Here is an 18,982-nt window from a genome sequence, read left to right on the forward strand (position 1 = left end):
GTAGGGGGGAAAGGAATCTGAGCAGCACAATTCAAGTTATAAATTGCTACAGCTACAAAACGTGACTTCAGCTTGGGGAAATACGGTTATTCTTGTCTTAAAGAATTTATGTAGTTACTTTAATTGACAAAATGAATTTAGTAGAAATTATTAATTAAGGGGCCAGCTGGGTATGCTGACCCCTGACATCAAGACCTTTATCAACAAAAATCCCCCAAATACATTTACTTCGGCACAGAGGACAGTTCTTACCATACTTAGCGTGTTTACTGCTTCACACAGCTCTTCACAACTAATTTAAACACTAAGAAGCAGTAAGTCAGCGAGACTCCGACAGGAATACGATTATGTGGCAAGCCAGGGGGAAGGAGACTTTGTCCAACGCTGCTGAGGCCAGAAGGAGATGTTCCCAAGGATTAAGTTTAGGCACTGAAGGCAGGTCTCCCTCCCCTCTCTCTCTGTTTGATGGAGATACAGCAGCTCTTACGGAGGGTGATGTAGAACGTTATTGCTGGTCCTCGCCCCCAGCTCTTGGGCTGTTGCAGGTCTGCATTCAGTCAGATGGGGGAGAACAACTCAGGTCCTCAGAAGCTGGAGGAAGTGTTCCTTAGGTGATGCTTCACAGTCGTCTTCCTTTAAAAGGTGTCATGATATTTTGGGGACCTTTTGGAGCCTACTGGTGCTGAAGGGGGTTTTAGTTTTCTGCAGAGTTGGTGTCAGAGCAGGCAGTCCCACCGCCAGCTGTGTGCATGAGGGGGATGCACTGCAGGTATGGCTGTTGGGAGCTGGCTCGCTTTGTAAGAGGTCAGGGCTCGTAACACATGCTCCGTCACACTCAAATGCTGGACTACAAAAACTTAGATTATTTTGATTACTTTGGTAGGCACTGAGAAATTACCTTGAACTTCATCTCGGGACTTCCTATTAATTCTGTCTGCGAAGCATCTTGTGTACAACATTGCTAGAAGTTTTGTGATGAGTTTGAGATGTAATGGCCAAATAGGCATTGTAGTCTTCTCTTCATGCTTATGTCTACAAAGTGTTTCAGTTATGTCCAACATTGAGCAAAGTAGCCAAGAATCTGTGCTCTGTGGTCCTGGTTTTGTTCTGGGGGATAACTATGCAAGCAGTAGGAAACTTTCTCTGGACTCTAGCCCTTGCTGTGTCTTGAGGAGTGACAGCCGTCCAACTGCTGCACAGAAGTGGTAATGCAAAGGTAATGTGACGCTGAGCTGTGCACTACAGAACTGAGATTCAAGTTTACATTGTGTATGTAAACTACCAATTTGCACTCATTTACACATGATTTTGTCTAATCTATTAATCAGTAAATGTCACTGTAAACCAAGATTTTAAATGCTTTTATATAATGTATGTAAATAATTATTCACTGTACCTGTTCATGTAAATGTCAGTAGAAACCCAGCATTAACACTAGATTACACAATAAATGCATTCATTAAGAAGGCAGAACATTGCTATGCAAATCACTTGCTCTTTTAAACCGTCATTAGGAGGCATCCTGCACAAAATGCAATTTGAAGAATGACATGACATTATCATTCATTTATTCAAATATGAGTGATATGTTTAGGTGTGTGTTTGTAAAAAAATTACTTAATAATCCTATCCAGCCACTAGACCTACTAGTAAATAAATGTTTAGTATACATTTCAGGTTTAGAAAATGGTAAAAATCTCTGAATAAAGTGTGTCTCACCAGATACTTCCAACGCTACCAAGCCTGGGTGCTCAGGTCCCCTGAGCCCTTTCTGGGCGTTGTCACTCCGGGTGGACAGAGGGTCGCTCCAAGGAACACCTCTGCCTGGAGGAACCGCTGCCGATGCTGAAGCCCAGGGAAGCAGCTGGCCCCACCTGCCCCTTCCCTCCCGGCACCCCATTGCAGTGCCCAGCGTCTGAGGCAAGGAGGTGGGGGGCACGGAACATGGCACCGCTACGCTGCCGGTGATGCTGCCTTGCCCCTGGGAGCTCAAGCAGATAACCCAGTGTTACGTCTGCCAGAGCTGAGCAGAGCAGAAGCAGGGGAGAAAAGTTTGACTCTTAGCTCACAACCACTGCAATCTAAAATATCAAATTTAGAAGGGCTACCATTGAAAATATTTCATTCAGGTGAGCTACAACATTCAGGGCATTACCAGCTCACAGGTATGCATGTTTCTTTATTCCTTAAACAAATCCACAGTTAACATTGGGAAAGGTCTATAAACTGCAGACAGAGGGTAGGTCTTGGTGAGCAAAAAACCACAGATCTATGCACCAGCTCATTAGTCTTCATCCGTACTGTTTTCAGGCTTGCAGCAAATGCTTTAGTTTCAGCTGTTGGAGCAACGTACGAGGGCAGTAGGAGGGGGTATTTGCTTTGGCTCTGTTGCCTTCCTTCTGGTATTTGTGGTGCTACTTAATCCCCTCCTTTCTGCACATTCGAGGGGCCGACAGTTCCCACGCACCTACTAGTCTTGCTCTAAAACAGCTCGTGGTTGTGACAGCAGCTTTTTGAGTTCTTAGCTCAGAGGGTTAGAAATGTTGCCAGAAATAGTAGTTATGTCTCTTCCTGATTAATGTCTTTTCTTTGGCATGTGAATTTACTTTAACTAGTTTTTAAAAGTATTTTGAACGAGGCTGTAACTACAGAAGATTACTAATTGAGGTATGTTAAAACTGGACCAAGAAGGCAGCAACAACCTTGAGTCAGGCCTGAGAACAAAGCTGTTGGCTTTACAGCTTCCTTATAATCTCATTAGAGCCTTCAGGAGAGAGCATAACAATGGGAAGAATAACAGCAGCTATATCTTATGTGGATTAAGGGCTGCGTGTTACGGAAGTAATGGCTTGAGATAGTGTCACATTATAGGCAGAATGTACCCAAAAGCCTCATTACGATTGGCAGGAGAATAAAAGATGTCCATGGTTTTGTGAATGCAGCAATCTCCTCCAGGCCTCTCTGGTGGAAAATACGATAGATAAAATAATTGACTCTCAGCCTCTCACAACTACTGCCACCACTGCTTTGCTCCTTGTAGCAGTCATATTTGTTCTGAAAAATGCTGGTTAGAGAACTTATTATGCAGAGGGATGAGAAACGGACGAGTCTTCCCAAACAGAGCACAGTGAGAGCTGTACGTGCTTCCCCCCGCTCCCTCTGCTGATGCTCAGCTGCGGTTTGCATAGCTGTCCTAGTCCTGGCCTTGCTTTCAGCAGATGCTGCTGCTCACAGCAGCCTGTTTATAGCATGCGCCGATGCCTGTAAGACACTTTGATGTGAATGCAAACTCGTCTGCTCTGGTGTTCAAATTTGGCTCTGAGAGCCTCTAATGATGTAAAAACCAGTTCTCTCTCCTGCCTGCTCCTCCCTTCATCCCAACCAACTTTTGAGAGCAAACACAGGGAGTGTTACGCAGGGAAAAACTACACTACAGATCATCATTAGGTGCAGAGTTCAGGGTAGGGTTGGTTTTTTTCCTTTTGTTTCATCCTGGGAGGAATATTTAGATACAGAAGTGTTTTTTTCTAGGCAAGGATTCAGCTGTGTATGCTGGATGTTGTCTAGTGAGTGGGTGAGTGGAAAGGACCCTTCCTGATTTCTAGCCTTTTCAAAGGAGCTGATAGTCACATATTTCACCACACTGGCTGCACCTGCTGTTCCCCCGCCCCCAACTGGTTTATTCTAAGGCTTTCCTAGCCATTAAGCAGGATTTTGGTGTATTATAATTTTCTAAACTGTGGAGGTGATTGATTGAAAATCGGTGGGGATCAGGACCTCCTCCTTGAAGATACGAAACAACTCCCATTGAAATCAGTGCTTGAATGTTTTGAAGACCTGAATGTAAGTGCTTGTCTCAACACAGGCATGTTTTAATACATAACATAGTACTAATAAATGCAAATCAGTTAAGAATTCACACCAGCTTCCCCGTATTCTTCATGTTCCGAGCAGCGACAGTAGCCCTGCCTTCCTTACTGGCCTTGGTCCCACTGATTAGTTGATTTGTATTACACAGTGCTTTTGCGGAGAAAATCGGTATCCAGCTGTTCATCCGGTAACACATATATATCTTTCCATTTTAATTTCTAAAACATGCTACCCGCCAAGGGCAAAATTAGAATGTGTCTGATCTGAAGATAGGCCAAGCAGTCTCCCAGTCTCTCTTCTCCCTCTCTCGGAGAAGAGAAAAAATTTGAAAGATTTTTTTTTTTCTTTTCCTAAAATAATTAAGAAAGCTCAATTATGTGGAAAGATTATGCGTTCTCTGGAGAAAGCCTGGCCGGTAATGAAAACCGCTGACATCTTAATGCAGCTTCTCCTCAGAGCCTTTACAATCTGAAAAAAAATCAACTGTTGTAAGAGCGAGTAAAATCTTGGCAGGTAGATGAAACCGTGTCCTTGTGGGTTTGCAAGAGATGCCGGTTTTTAACAGATGGTTTTGTTTTCCTCAATTTCGAGATCACTTCTTCAGAGCAGCATTAGGACAGTCCCGCTATCTAAGCGTGATGCACGCGGTTGTGGTGTCGTCGTGGGAAGCTCGCGATTCAGGGTGCAGATTGGAGCTGAAGGCTGGTGGTTTCCCTTCACAAAGCCCTTGTGCAACCATTTTCTAACAGCTACTCGATTTTGTACCTTTTACCTCTTGCTTAAATCTCAGGTCCAGGCAAACCGTTGTCCAAGGTCAGGCAGAACTGGTTACGTCTAGTTTTTTGTATTGGAAAAAAGAAAGGCAGCGCGTATTTGCTTTAGGGCCCGGTGTTTCCGTATGAAATGCCTGTCGTTTGATGCATGCTCTCACCAGGTTTGCTCAGCAGTTCCTGAAACACAGTGTTCTTCTTAGTACATCTGGTTTAATGTTCACGTCTGGGTTTGAGCTTCATGACAAAAGCCTCAGATTTGCTGAAAATATTTTTTATGGCTGTTTTTTTGGTTTGTTTTTTTTTTAAAGTTTTACCTTGCAAGGAGGACTGCTAGTAACAGGGCCAATTGATAAGCTTCCAAATGAGGACAGCTACGGGGATGGCGGAGCAGCTGGCACTTTTTGACACCGCTGGTCTCTTGGGCCCAGCCACAGAGAAGCGGCGCCCCGAGGCACACCGTGACCCAGCCGCCCAGCCTTAGGACATCCTTTGCTCCAGGTGCCACACTTGGTTTCACAGCCAGTCGTTTACAGGGCAAGCAGAAGGAAAACCACCTACTTTATATGGCTTCTCGTTCGAGCGATGTGATGCGAGCCCTGCTTTATACCCGCCCCAGGAGCTCACCCTGCGCCGGAGGCCCCCGGTCACTGCGCAGCTCAGCACGTGGCCGGCGGCTGGCAGGGATCCGGCTTGGTGAGACGGGAATGACTTCTGGGAGTGACTGCTGCCCTTCTCTTACAGCTTGGACTCTTTTCTCTACGGGCTCCATGCACTGTTCAAAGGAGACTTTCGGATAGCAGCAAAAGATGAGTGGGTCTTTGCAGACATGGATCTATTGCATAAGGTTGTTGCCCCGGCAATCCGAATGTCTCTGAAGCTACACCAGGTAGGGTCTTTTTTTTTTTTTTTTTTTTTTTTTGCATCTGTTTTCTTAGAGAAACACAGGAAACCTTAGAAACTGTCCAAAGGAAAAAAAAAAAAAAGAGGGGGAAATGGAGTACTACTTGCCTTATTCTGAGAAACTTCCTTATCCAAAAAGGAAAAGCTTGGCATTTCTTTATTTTGCATTCCCTTGATCTTTTCTGTACCCCCTAGCTGCCCATTTGAAACCATCCATGTGGCAGAGCTTGACCCTGCATTTTTCATCAAAACAAAACTTACTTGCATGGATACTGTAAAGATGGTTTCTAGATTGGAAAGAAATACGTTGATTAGACTAATTTCATTGCTAATTTATCAATCCTTTCTGAATGGCAATACACATGTAATGCTTCCACATGTTAAAAGACACAGCTGAGAGGAGTGGTTTGAAGGGTTAATGTCAGGGCTATTTGTTTGATTATGTCAGGCTGTTTCTGACCCCATTCTGTTTTCAGTTGTAAAAATCTGGCACACGCCCATTGAAGTTGCTCCAATTTCTTCAGGTCGACCCCTGTATTGCTTGGAGATGATTTTGTTCTTGCTCTGGCCCGTTATGATATAGTATCATATGCTTTTATCATGCATGATATTTATAGTTGCTCTGAATGTAACTGAAGTGGAACTGCTGTGAATTAATATCGGAGAATTTGACACAAATAATTTTATGAATGTTATCACTGGCCGTGTTGCTGTGTGACAGCTAAAGTAGCAACGCAATATTGTGATACCTGCTGATGGATGCCCACTCTGTGCTTTTGTTGGTGGTTTTTTTGTGAATAAAAGCAAGGGTTTCCACAAGAACTGTGGAATGCCCCAGGTAATTCTGATTTCCTCCAGCTTAGCCAAAAGCTCTGCCTCCCATGGTAAGTGGATAAGCTGTCATTCTCCGAGTGTCTTTGTCCAGTGGAGACATGAGATCACAACAAGTTACAAGAAAACAAAAATCGTACCTATCTATATTACTGTTAAAATAATTGTTCTACCTTCCCGAAGACACGCTGTATCAAATGGCAAGTCACTTGGGGGGTCAGCTGGAAGCTGTTCGAAAAACAGGATTTTGTTTATTGTTAATAGTTTTTGTGTTTTCACAAATATGCCTGACCTTTTCAGTACTTTTTCATGTACTACCAGGACCAGTTCACTTGCCCAGATGAGTACGAGGACCCAGCAGTGTTGTATGAAGCAATCCAATCTTTCGAAGAAAAGGTGGTGATTTGTCACGAAGGGGACCCAGCCTGGCGCAGCGCTGTGCTCTCCAACAGAGAGGAGCTGCTAACCCTGAGACACGTGGTAGATGAAGGAGCAGATGAATATAAAGTTATCATGCTCCACAAAAGCTACTTGAGCTTCAAGGTTATCAAGGTACATGTACCATCTTTCTAATATTGCAGTAATTTGGGGCTGTGGTAACTAATATTATTTCCGAGTAATCTGGCCAAAAGGAAAGGTTGATTGTAGTTATTGGAGTAGGGGTCGGACGCTAAGAGCTCTCATCAGCTGACTTCCATTTTGCACCCATATGTTTGTGTATCTGAAATAACATTCCAGGCTTTATCAGGGGGTAGCTGCAAAGGTTCATAAAACCTGTTGGTGCAAAGACACGAGGTGTTTGCACGCACAGCTACTGCCGTTCTACCTAGATCGTGTAGTTCTGCATCTTACGTAGCAAACGTTTTCACATAATCCACGTTTTTAACCTTCCTGTAGGTCAACAAGGAGTGCGTCAGAGGGCTTTGGGCTGGCCAGCAGCAGGAGCTGATCTTCTTACGCAATCGTAACCCGGAGAGAGGAAGCATCCAGAACAATAAACAGGTCTTGCGGAACTTAATTAATTCTTCATGTGATCAGCCACTGGGATATCCAATGTATGTTTCCCCTTTAACCACCTCGTACCTTGGGACGCACAGCCAACTGAGGAACATTTGGGGGGGACCTGTCAGTTTGGACAACATTAAAAAGTGGTTCAGATCCAAATGGTTAAGGTAGGTGTTAAATTTTGGCTATGCAGATAGAGACCCTGCAGTCTCAGTTCCATTGTGTTTCTGTTAAAAGAGAGTAATTTCATAACTGTTATCTATGAGTAAAAAATTAATTGCAAATAACTCAGAATATAAGAAAATAGCCCTACAAATATAGCAGAAAGCAAATTCATTAACTCATTCACAGCTTTTAAGCAAAGCTTTCTGCAAAGTGTTCAACGAGATTCATTACCAAATCACTTAGCACTACAGACATTTCCATTATTCCAGGGAATTTTACTGTTTAAGCCTTGTAAATAAGGTATCTTTTCTGTAACTCAGTGACATGTCAGAACAGGAGTAAGTGTGTTGGTGTGTTATGGTGGGTTACGCTCCAAAGCTTTAGCTTGACCGTGACAGATGATCATCCCCAAGTCATTGTTCTTGACCAAAACACATCTAAAAATGTACTTACCATCCACCAAAACTGCCTGACTTCCCCGGGTATGCACGCTAAGTATCTGATGCATTCCGTCTCTCATTCCTACACGCACTTTTCATACAGCAATAACTCATTCTTGTCTCATTCCCTCCACCTGCCCTGTTGTCACTGTGGCCAAGGAGAGGCAGGGGACCATGGAGAGGCTGTGGGACCCAACTTGCGTGCTAAGGCCTATGCAAAAAAGCCAAGATTAAATCTAGTGGCTTAGTATGCTAGTTTCCCACTATGCACCCCATTCCTCTTCTTTGCTACTTGGTTACCTCATGCAAAAGTTGATCCTCAGAGACCCGAGGATCATTAGATAAAGAGTCCTAAGGTCTTGCAGGGCTCCAAAGCCACCTAAAGCAGGCTAGGAAAGATCTGGTTTGTGTCATATGCAATTTTGTTCCAGGTAAGCTTACCACATCATCATCTTTGTCATCTCATACAATGTCAAAAGACCTGCAGTGGTATGAGAGTGTACAATTACACATTTTGATGGCACCTAACATTGGTGGCACAAATTTGCCTGCATAATAAATTGCTGACCATGCGTGTGTTCCTGCAAACAGAATGCGGAAGGACTGCCATGCAGCTCACGACGAGAGAGGCAATGGTGAAGAGGCGGACAGTGGAGGGGGGTCTGCGTCTAGCAGCAATTCCGCAGGCAATTCCAGCCAGAGCAGTAGCTCCCAGCCTACCAGAGATGGAACCCCTCAGCTGCAAGCTTCATCTCAAGAAGTCCACCAGCGTGCAGGTATTTGCAGAATTTACTTGGCTTTTTCTGCAGTCTTCTCCTGAGGGGCCACGTAGGCAGATGCTTTTGGGGCGTGCTCATATCTAGTCTAAAATTAATTTTAGAGAGCTTTGTCTTTCCTAATGACCAAGGACACGTAGGAGATGGCTTCCTGATATTGTTCAGGGTATTTATTGGGAGGGTATAAGATAAATGTGATTCACCAAAGGTTCCACTGTGAAACTTCTTTATGTGTAACTTTTGGACTAGGAGGTTTAGGGAACATGGTGGTGCTGGATGAATGGTTGGACTTGATGATCTTGAAGGTCCTTTCCAACCTCAGTGATTCTGTGATTCTGTGCCGCTAACAATGCCAGATGAGAAATGCAGATGGGAGGGAGCCTACATGTGCGATGCAGGGAGCCTGTACCAAAGTGCTTATTGTTGACTGGGAACAGCAGAAGTGAAAGCATGCAAAAATCTTAATTATCTTGGAAGGACCATGATGATTTATTTAAGGAATTGGTCTGGCTGTTCATCAGGGCGTGTGGAGAACAAAGAGGAAATAACTTCTTATGTCTATACAGCAGTTACCAGGAGAAAATTAAATGTTGCCAATCATTCTGTCAACTAACAGCTGAGCCCTTCTCATATTAAATTATGGATTCAAAAGTACTTCAGACATAGTCACCAGGTAGAACTACTGGCCCTCACATTAGAAATACACGTTAGGTTTGGCAGTGGGTCACTGTGAGACCTATCACTGTGGGATCAGGACTTGTAAAGCCAATTAACTAAACCTTTCAACAAGTTGTGGTATTACTGTATAAATTGAAGCAGAGAACTAGAGGGGTATGACACTTGTTTTCTTCCCGTTAGATCATTTTGACCTATCATTAAAGATAATGGACAGGACTGGAGAAAATCTTGCCCCGAATATAAATCGTGTTGTAAGAATAAAATAACTGCTGTTTTTAATTGAGCCTAGCGTTAGAGGAATCCCCATTTGCATACTCATAACTTGACACTGCAGTAATCAGAATGGCAAACTTAATTGTAAAATAATGATCCTAAGCATGCCATACAAGAATGAAAATTAATTGTGAGTTGTTTAAAAGAACGTATTGGGTGCCCAGAAAACCACAATCAAGAGAGAAGGTCACACTTAGTTAAGAAAAGCAACCTGGCTTTGAGGTAAAATGAAGGAATGCACAACAAATGCAAGGAAGTGGAAAATAGCAAATGCAAATCAGTGTTCAGTCCTGAGAGGCCATTGATAAGAGAAGGAGAATAAAACAAGGAGAAGATTCTGGCTAGCACTGCTAGGACAAAACATGATTCAGTACTTAAAGGGGGCTTATAAGAAAGATGGGGACAGGCTTTTTAGCAGGGCCTGTTGCGATAGGACAAGGGGTCATGGATTCAGACTAAAAGAGGGCAGATTTAGACTACATATAAGGAAGAAGATTTTCACAATGCAGGCCGTGAAACCCTGGCCCCGGCTGCCCAGAGAGGTGGCAGACACCCTGACCCTGGAAACATTCCAGGTCAGGTTGGACGGGGCTCTGAGCAACCTGATCTAGTTGAAGCTGTCCCTGCTCACTGCAGGGGGGTTGGACTAGGTGACCTTCAAAAGTCCCTTCCAACCCAAACAATTCTGTGATTCTATGAAAGTGGGTTTGTGGCTGTTTGCTTTTAATACTCTTTAAAAATAAAAGGAATCCTAACTGTGGTCTTGATCCATCACAATATAGAAAGGCAGAGTTGACAATATGTAGAAATGAGAAAAGAAATGTCTGGTTTGTATTGGGAAAAACGCAGATGATCTATTTCTATGATCTGATCATGAAGTAGTTCCTTCCATCCTGACAGCTACAAAGAACATGAAAGAGTGGCTATGGAAGCTATATGCTTAATTGAGCAAATCCAAATGACTCTCGTTCAAGAAGGTTTTTAAGAGAGCTGGTTAAAAAGCAAGTTCTGTTTGATCTTCAGTGTCAGGACACTAAGGCAATGTTCTTGCCAGAACACTGGAAAGAGGACTGAGAAGGAGCTTATGCTATGCCTGTTGTTAAAAAAGCAGAATGAATAGGGTGACCTGAGTAATGCATGTCTGTCAGTCTGACTGGTTCAGGACACTGCTGGCCTACCACGCAGAGTCCTAGTGCCCTAATTTAAGAAGGACATTTTTAATTTGGAAGGAATTCAAAGAAGAGCCAAAAAATGATCAAAGATCTGGGAAATACATCCTGTAATGAAAGATTAAGAGCTTTCAAACAATTTATATTGTAAAGGATGGTTTGATCATAGTCTGCAAGTACTTACCTGGGCAACAAGAGGTGACCAAAGGCAGTTGATTTGAGCAGACTTGGATATAACAAAGCTAAACAAATTCAGCTTTGAAATCAAGTGCACATTTTTAACAGTGAGAGTAAATAAACAGTGAAACAAGTGACTAAGGGTTAAGATGGATTCTCCATGACTGCAGATGCTGGATGCATTTCTTAAAAATAATCATAGTAATTAGTAATACCATACAGGAATTAATTCCAGGGACTTCTGTGGCCCATGCTATATAGCACAGCAGACTAGATGATCACAGCAATCCCTTCTAGACTCATAATCTAGGAATCAAGTGCATTTAATGTTTTCATATTTCATATTTCATTTTGCAGCCTGGTGCCACTGAGTCTGCAAAATGCAATGAAAGTCCTATATAAAAGTGCAACCAAAATCGGGAGCGTTGGAAACGTGTGGGGTTCTCCCCCAAAGTGTCCTTATTTCCTGATGCAGTTTATAGAACAGCCTTTGTTTCCCAAGTGTTTTCAAGGACAGAGTTATTTATGTGTAGACGCGGGTGGTCTCCTGTGCAATGCTCTAACCACTGCATTTGGGATGAATATAGAATACTTTTGGACAGGGGTCAGCTTGGCAGTTTAAATCACAAACAGATGTTTGGCCACGTTAGCCCCTGCACAAACTAACACACCACAGCCCCTCTGTTCTTCATTCCAGTCCGTTCTTTTTATTTAAAAAGGGTAACAGATTAAAATAACCATCAGATGTAGAAACCAAAGCATTTAAACAAAACCCTGGTGCTTGAAGAACCTGAACCCCCATGGAGGCCAGTCATGCACACGGCTGCCAGTGCGGCGGGCAGGCCTGACCCCCATCACCGTGCATGCCCTCCTGTAGCTACGTCTGAAGTGCAGAGGACACCGGCACCGTGGCACCCAGGAGCCGCGTGGATCCGTCCCATTGCTCTCAGACCTTGGGACTCTGATTACAGAGAACACCACTTGTCATGCCATCTTAGGAAAATTTTTTTTTTTTTTTTATTGTTTGGAGTATAGAAGTAGAACTAAAGGTACATTCTAAGTGGCGTGCCAAAGTGACTGGTGCTTGCCAAACCAGCTAGGTTTCAGTCCAGCTAAAGAGCTCCTGTTAGGTTGTGGCCCAGCTCTTGACATCTGACTCAGTGCCAAGTTACCTAAATTCTCTTTGCTTCAGCATCTGAAAAATGGGGCAAATGATACCAGCCTCTGGAAAGCGGGTCTGTGGATGTAAAACAGCATGTTTCAGCTATATAATGTACATAGTTTGGATATTAAATTCTGCATTACTGGAACCCTCATGAATTCAGCAAACAGTCATGTTTCTAGAAGATAGCGTGAGATTTAATTCCTTTATGCCTGCAAAATTTCAGTATCTGGAGGAGTTTCGGTGCTTCCCTTCCATCCGTAGTTCGTGTATTGGGGAAAAAACAGGGCAAAAAAAATCACCAACAGCCTGGAAACTCCTGCCAGCAAAACTTCTTTCTGCACTGATGGCTCTCAACAGATTTTCTGGCATCAACTCTACCCCACAGCTATGGCTAGGAAACCAAAACGCCAGCTTATGTTAATGTTTGGAGTTTCCTGGAAAGCAAAAAAGCCAAGCAGGCACTCGCGTGACCGGGTATTTGCTGCGTAAGCCCAGGTTAGAGCCTATCTGCAGAAACAGTAAACTCTTCCTGGGCCCACTGCATGCCATTTGCAGGGTGCCTGGGTGCAAGCAGATATCTGGTAGGTTCGCTGCCCAGTAAGTTGATTTATTTTTCATTCTATGCCTATTTAAATACACAAGCGTAAGAAATACAGAAATTATTTGTTTGGATGATATAAGGTGTTGATATCGATGTTAAAAATTGGGGTATATATGTACAGGAAGATAGAAGTTGTCTAGGCACATCAGAGTAGCTCATCTAATCTTCTCTCTGTATCCAGCAGTGGCTGCATTGAGATGCTTCACAGAATGGGGCAAGAGCCTTATGTGGGTCTCATTCGCACCTCCGGTAGACTACCCTAACTAGAGGTGTTCACATCTTTTCAGTCTGTGATATACTGTAAACATCACTCTTGGAATTCAGATACAGTTTAATACTAGTCTTAAAAGCTGTCTTGTCACTTGAATGGTGTAGTCTTCCACTTGGTTGAATTCTCAAATTCTCTTTCCCCGTATGCAGGAATAATTCTTTGTAATGTGCCCTTGGTTTAACTTACAGGTTTTTGGTTTTATTTTTGCATTTAATTATACCAAGCCTTTTAAGGTGGATATTCAACATCCCCTATGTTAGGGTCATTGTCAAAGGGGAGTGGAGTTAGAGCATCATGGTGCTCAATCATTCACCGGGCAGGTTAAAATGTAGGTGGCAAAATAGGTGTGAGCCTGCGATTAGAGTACTTTCCTTGGGGTGTCTTCTCATTTTCCTCTCTCTTGACTCAGTGCTGAACCACTGGAGCTGTTCTGACCAAAAGCCAGAACCCTTGTAGTGGCGAACACAGAAAGGTTCATAGGTTTAGCAACTTGTTATTTCTGTTACTCTTGAGATTCTTATGCTTATAAAACCAGAAGTAATATGCCAATAGTAATATGTACACACGGGACACTGTCGATAGCATGGAGTTCATCAGGATGCCACTTACTTAAATATATTAATCTTTCTTTTAAAGGCAGGAGAAAACCCAGGAGTCAGTCTGTCCAGGCACACACTGCTTTAAACCAAAGGCCTCCTGCTTTAAGTCACTCTGGACCAATAGCAGAAAGCCGCCAGCCTTTCATCCAAACATCTACATCTGCCCACGAAATTGCCCAAAGGCTTTCCAGTAGTCAGCTGTCATTCCACAACTCGGCAACATCTGTGTTTTCCCAGTCCCCTGCTGTTCCGGTTGCTGGCCAGCTGACTGTGCAGGACCAAGCTGCAGCGATGCTCAGGTCCAGTCTGGCCTCTTCCACCAGCTCAACTCTCAGCCTGCTGTTTGGCAAGAGAAGTTTTTCAAGTGCTTTGGTAATTTCTGGGCTCTCGGCTGCAGACGGAGGGAACACCAGTGACACTCAGTCATCCAGCAGTATGAATATCGCCATGGGCCCATCTGCTAGAGCGGCAAGCCAAGCAGCTCGGGTAAGGCTGAAGCCAAAACAGCAGTACTACGGGTGAGGTACTGTACTGCTCTCCTGTCAGGTTCTTGAACTGTCCTCACCACCGTTTGGTTTCTTCCTTCTCACTGGTCAGAGAACAATCTTTTCCAAAACAATGTCAAGATTTTGGTTTGGATTTTGCTGCATCACAATGAAAATGAGACTATTTAATATTAGGGTGTATGTGAGAGTGATGTATTTACAAGTAATTAATTGACAGGCTGACTGTTAAGAAGCAGACACCTGAAACTGCAAAGTGGGGCAAAGTCCTTCTTCCTTTCACTCAGACCAGGGACTTAGATTTTCTGCAGCCCAGGTGATGAATACCATCGTAAGGGAGGTGGTGGAGTCACCATCGCTGGAAGTGTTCAAAAAACATGTAGCTGTGGCGCTTCAGGATATGGTTTAGCGGGCATGGTGGTGCTGGGTTGATGGTTGGACTTGATGATCTTAAAGGTCTTTTCCAACCTTAATGATTCTGTGGTTCTGTGTAAGCGGACTAAGTAGCTCCTTCCTTGCTTACTTACACAGGACTTAATTATTTGTACTTAATTATTTGTACAAAGAGGAATGATTCCCACTGAACAGTGCACTTGTTCCGACCAGAAGTTCTGACTATTCCCTCCCTCTGACCAGAAATTCAATCCAGGACCTGAAAACATTGTTGCTGAAAGGGTTAGTCGAAGGAAGTCTGTAGGAAATATTTCCCAAAGGAAACCTGCATGCCTTGTGATTCAGCATTTTCTAACAGCAAAACAGTACACACAAAGAACTTCCAGCCCTCTTCCCAGTAGGCTCCCAGTTCTATTCCCATCTTCCCTGGAACACTCTAATACACATAGTAGTGTCATTGTTTTATTGTCTACTTAAGCATATTTATTTAACTTTGGTTGCCATCAATTGCTTTCCTGAATTTTGAAACTTTCACCTTAGCACTACAGAGCAGTAATGTGAGAAGATGGACTAGAGATAAAGGGCAAGCAACTAGAGGTTGAGTGACAACATAATTAAGACAGACTTTTGCATTTGGCCTATCAAAATGGAAACCAAATTGGCAACAGGGGATATGTTGGATGACTGTGGATATGGAAAGTCCAAAACACTCTTCTGCTATTGTCATTCTGAAGTGTGTATAACTTCCCTAATTTTCAAAGAATTCTCCAAACCTCAAGTGAAGAAAGCTCTGTGTGTATTTTGCTCTCAACCCAAAAATACCATGTACGGTATAGTTCCCTGGAGCTTCAATGGAAGTTGACTGAACATTACTCATCTGGGTCCAGTCCTGCTTTATTACTCCAATGAGCATTAATAGTATTTCTACATGTACAGCTGAACATGTCAGATGGCATAATTCCAACTGTCAAGAGTTTGTAGCTTAACTTGCAAGAACTCAGCCAGTCTGGTGGTAGGATTCACCTTGTCTAACTTTAAGCCATCTAAAATTTGGGCATGAAGTCTCTGTAGATTGTTGGTGTGGCCTCTGTACTCAGCGGAGAGGACAGTCCACTTCATCCTTACAGCTGTCAGGAAGAAATCTTCCCCTGGGACACTCGTATCTCTGCCAAGCATTGACAGCTAGATGATACACTAAGACTACATGGTTAAATTTAGATGAGGTGAGTCTTGGCCAAAGTAACTGCTCAGAGTGCCCATGCCTATTTGATTGAAAGCAGTAAGGAGGAAGTGTTTTATTTCAACCTTAACACAGCACAGTTCTGGAAAGCTTTTATACTAATGGACTCCTTACAATGGGGTGACACTGCGTATAACATTTTCAGACCGATAATTGCATTCCAGTTTTGATTAAAAGGTTTCTTTGTAAGTTGGATTTAAAATCTGGTGTATAAAGCAAACCCCAGAGCAACCCGATTTAACTTCTTAGAAGTCAGCCCTGCTTGGAGCAGCGCTTTGGACTGGATGACCTCCAGAAGTCCTTTTCAATCCAAATTATTTTGCAGCTCCCTATACATGTATATCTGCAGTACTAAACCTCTAGCTCCTGGTCTGGTTTTCTTTCCAAATTTATGCATTACACAAGGTGTGACAAGTACCTCTTCAGAAGTCCCTTGTGAATTATGCATGCTAAGAATCCCATGCAGTTTCACAGAATGACATTCCTAAATCAATTTTTAACTTTTTTCACCTGTCACTTCAAAAAATAGCTGAAGTGTTACTTAGAAATTTCCTAAACTAGTTGACTTTTTTTTTCTTTCTTTCTTTCTTTCTTTCCAGCAACTCCCAGAGACCTGTGAAGCAACCGCTGCTACAGAACCTAGAACGCGGCGTGAGGCAGGTCTGGCCCATGCCATACTCATGAGTCAGAACCTGGAGTGCAGAAGGGCCAGCCAAGAAGATATGGCCCTGGAAGACACCGCTTCTCAGCAAAGCCTGTCTGAGGAGCAGTAAGGAGTATTCCTAGCACGAGGGCCATGTGCTTCTTAGAATTAAATAAAGACAGAGTTAGGTCAGGTAGCTACACATGGGTTTAGGTTCTTTCAAATGTAACAAGCAGCCTCCAAATGTTTATTTTTCTAACTTATACACAAGAATACTCCAGGGAAGATGTTCTTCAGCTAAAGGCCTTGGCATGGGTAGGGGTGGGAAAGTGTCCTAAAAAACACACAGTGCCACTTCATCTCAGGTTCTTGTAAATCCTAGAACTAATACAAGCAGTTTAACGTTCCTTCCCCTGGAACAGTTGGAATCATGGATGAATACAGTGGGAACTATTAATACAACTCAGTGAAAAGCACACAAGACATCTCTTTCCTGCCATAACTACACAGCTGATTGCATGCAAAGTAATTGGCATTTGATATATAACATATAGCAAAAGGCAACTTTGAGCAGAAGCAATGAATACATAAAAGGACAGTACAACAGGTATTGTAACAGTAGAGCTAAATCTGGTGGGATTTTTTCCCCAATAAATCTGTTTTATTTTTCTTTAACAATGTTATGCAGGTGGCAATTCTGAATAGGAACATAGAATCACAGATTGATATCCTGCATGCAGCTCTATTGAAATAGTGTGACTGACACATGCTACAAGGATTAACAAAAGTCAAGTGTGAGAAAAGAACGTCTCCAGTGCATGGAAAGCCTTCAAAAATGTGTGGTGCACCGTACTTGCAAAGGAGGCAGCTTTGCATAATAGCTGCTCTTAGGTATTATCTCATGCTCCTGTTTGGTTTACAGCAGTGTTTCTCAAATTCCAGGCAACAGCCCCATTGGCAGTTGCAAAAGGGCCCAGGGGAGTCTTCCTCAAAGACAGGAAGGTGCAAAGCAGGCTGTAATTATTGTCTGGAAGTGTTAGTACTAGGAAGCGAACAGCTAAATGCCTTTAATTGCTGGACACAGTTCAGTGTCCATAAACGCTTGTAACCAGTAATTACAGAGCATTCTGATTTCCCTCCCCCAGAGAAACTAAACTGCTGCCAATTTAATAGTTGCATAAAGACAGATGATGCAAAAAGGTACGTCACACCTTCACAAAGTTTGAGAAACACCGATTTACAGGAATGCATGACTACTTTGGAAGCCAAAAGGCTACAACAAATCCTTCCTCTACTATAGCGTCTAAACACACACATGTGTGTTCTCCTCATTTTTTTTTTAATTAAAAAAATTGCAGCTCTCAGTGTCTTGCTCGTCCTCTTTACTATAACTACCATAGATTGTTTCTAATTCTCAACACAATGATGTGCAACCAGGCTCTCTTGTCCCAATTAACAAGAAAGATTGAACAAGAGATGCTGTAGCTAAGTCTCATTACTGTTAGGCAATACACAGTTGCATTCTGAGCTTCCTACTGTGCCACACTTAAGATTATAAGTAATAGACCTAAATAACACCTTGTGAAAATAAAATGATCCAACTGTTTTGTTTTGTGTGGCAGCAGTTTTTGGGTTTTCTTTTTTATTTGGAACTGTTTTCACTTGCTTTCTGCCTTATGAAGTTGAAGAATCTATGTTTTTCTTTCACTTCAGCTCTTGATGAATTGATTATTTCTAAAGCTCAGCACAACCTAGGCAAAATTCTGATCATGTTCACAAGGGCAAAAGCAGAGTATTCACGTACAGCCTCCGGAGACGCACAGTCATCAGTGCAGTTTAGGCCCTGCATCCAGGTGTGATATAAAAGAGGAAATTGAATTCAGCTGCTCCCTTCTGACCATTTCTGGCAGATCATACCTTTCCTCCCACCACCCTGCTCATGAAGTGCTTCATTACAAATGAAGGATGGAGGTTATACAGGAGGGCTCTTACAGCCGCCAGCCCCGTTTTGCCTTGGGGCCTTATGCATGGCGGTCTACTAAGATAAACCATCACTGCTTTGTCTTCCTAAACCCTGCCTTGTGTGGAGGCAGGGCAAACAGGTGGCTGTGGAAAGCACTAAAAACTTTCCCGTATTCCATTAGCCTCACTTAGGCCTCCAGTTTTCATATCTTTAAGTTTGAATTAATTTCCACCAAAAGTAACTCGCTCCAGTAGTCCCAATCAACGTAAATTATTCTCTGTCTCCAACCCAAACATATTAAACCGGATGGGTAAACAGCTGCACAAATCCTTCCAGCAGCAAGCCGCTGTATCCGCTTAGCATGGACTGAGGTCCAACAACACCACCTTCCCCCAGCACCACATCTTCTCTAAGAGACTCCACCACCTCCATGGCCTCTGGGTACTGCACCCTAAGATAATGCAGCTGCCTCACAGTTCCTGACTTGGTTCAAGCCACAGGCCCCTGGAGCAAAACTCCTTGGGGACAGCAGTGTGCTGTGAAGCCC

General features: G+C 43.2%; 1 protein-coding gene across 1 annotated transcript in view; it reads left to right on the forward strand.

Annotated features, from left to right (window-relative positions):
* LOC104617130 (pecanex-like protein 2) overlaps positions 1 to 16,902 on the forward strand; it is a gene marked incomplete at its 5' end in the record, with an annotated part of 59,772 nt that extends 42,870 nt beyond the window's left edge. The window contains 6 exons of the mRNA XM_010282366.1: positions 5,385 to 5,529; positions 6,696 to 6,926; positions 7,272 to 7,546; positions 8,576 to 8,760; positions 13,731 to 14,179; positions 16,429 to 16,902. Coding sequence (XP_010280668.1) covers positions 5,385 to 5,529; positions 6,696 to 6,926; positions 7,272 to 7,546; positions 8,576 to 8,760; positions 13,731 to 14,179; positions 16,429 to 16,602 — 1,459 coding nt within the window. The remainder of the gene's footprint in view (positions 1 to 5,384; positions 5,530 to 6,695; positions 6,927 to 7,271; positions 7,547 to 8,575; positions 8,761 to 13,730; positions 14,180 to 16,428) is intronic.
* Between the last annotated feature and the right edge of the window lie 2,080 nt (positions 16,903 to 18,982).

The sequence above is a fragment of the Phaethon lepturus genome, unplaced genomic scaffold, assembly GCF_000687285.1.
Source record: "Phaethon lepturus isolate BGI_N335 unplaced genomic scaffold, ASM68728v1 scaffold15672, whole genome shotgun sequence".
NCBI lineage: Eukaryota > Metazoa > Chordata > Aves > Phaethontiformes > Phaethontidae > Phaethon > Phaethon lepturus.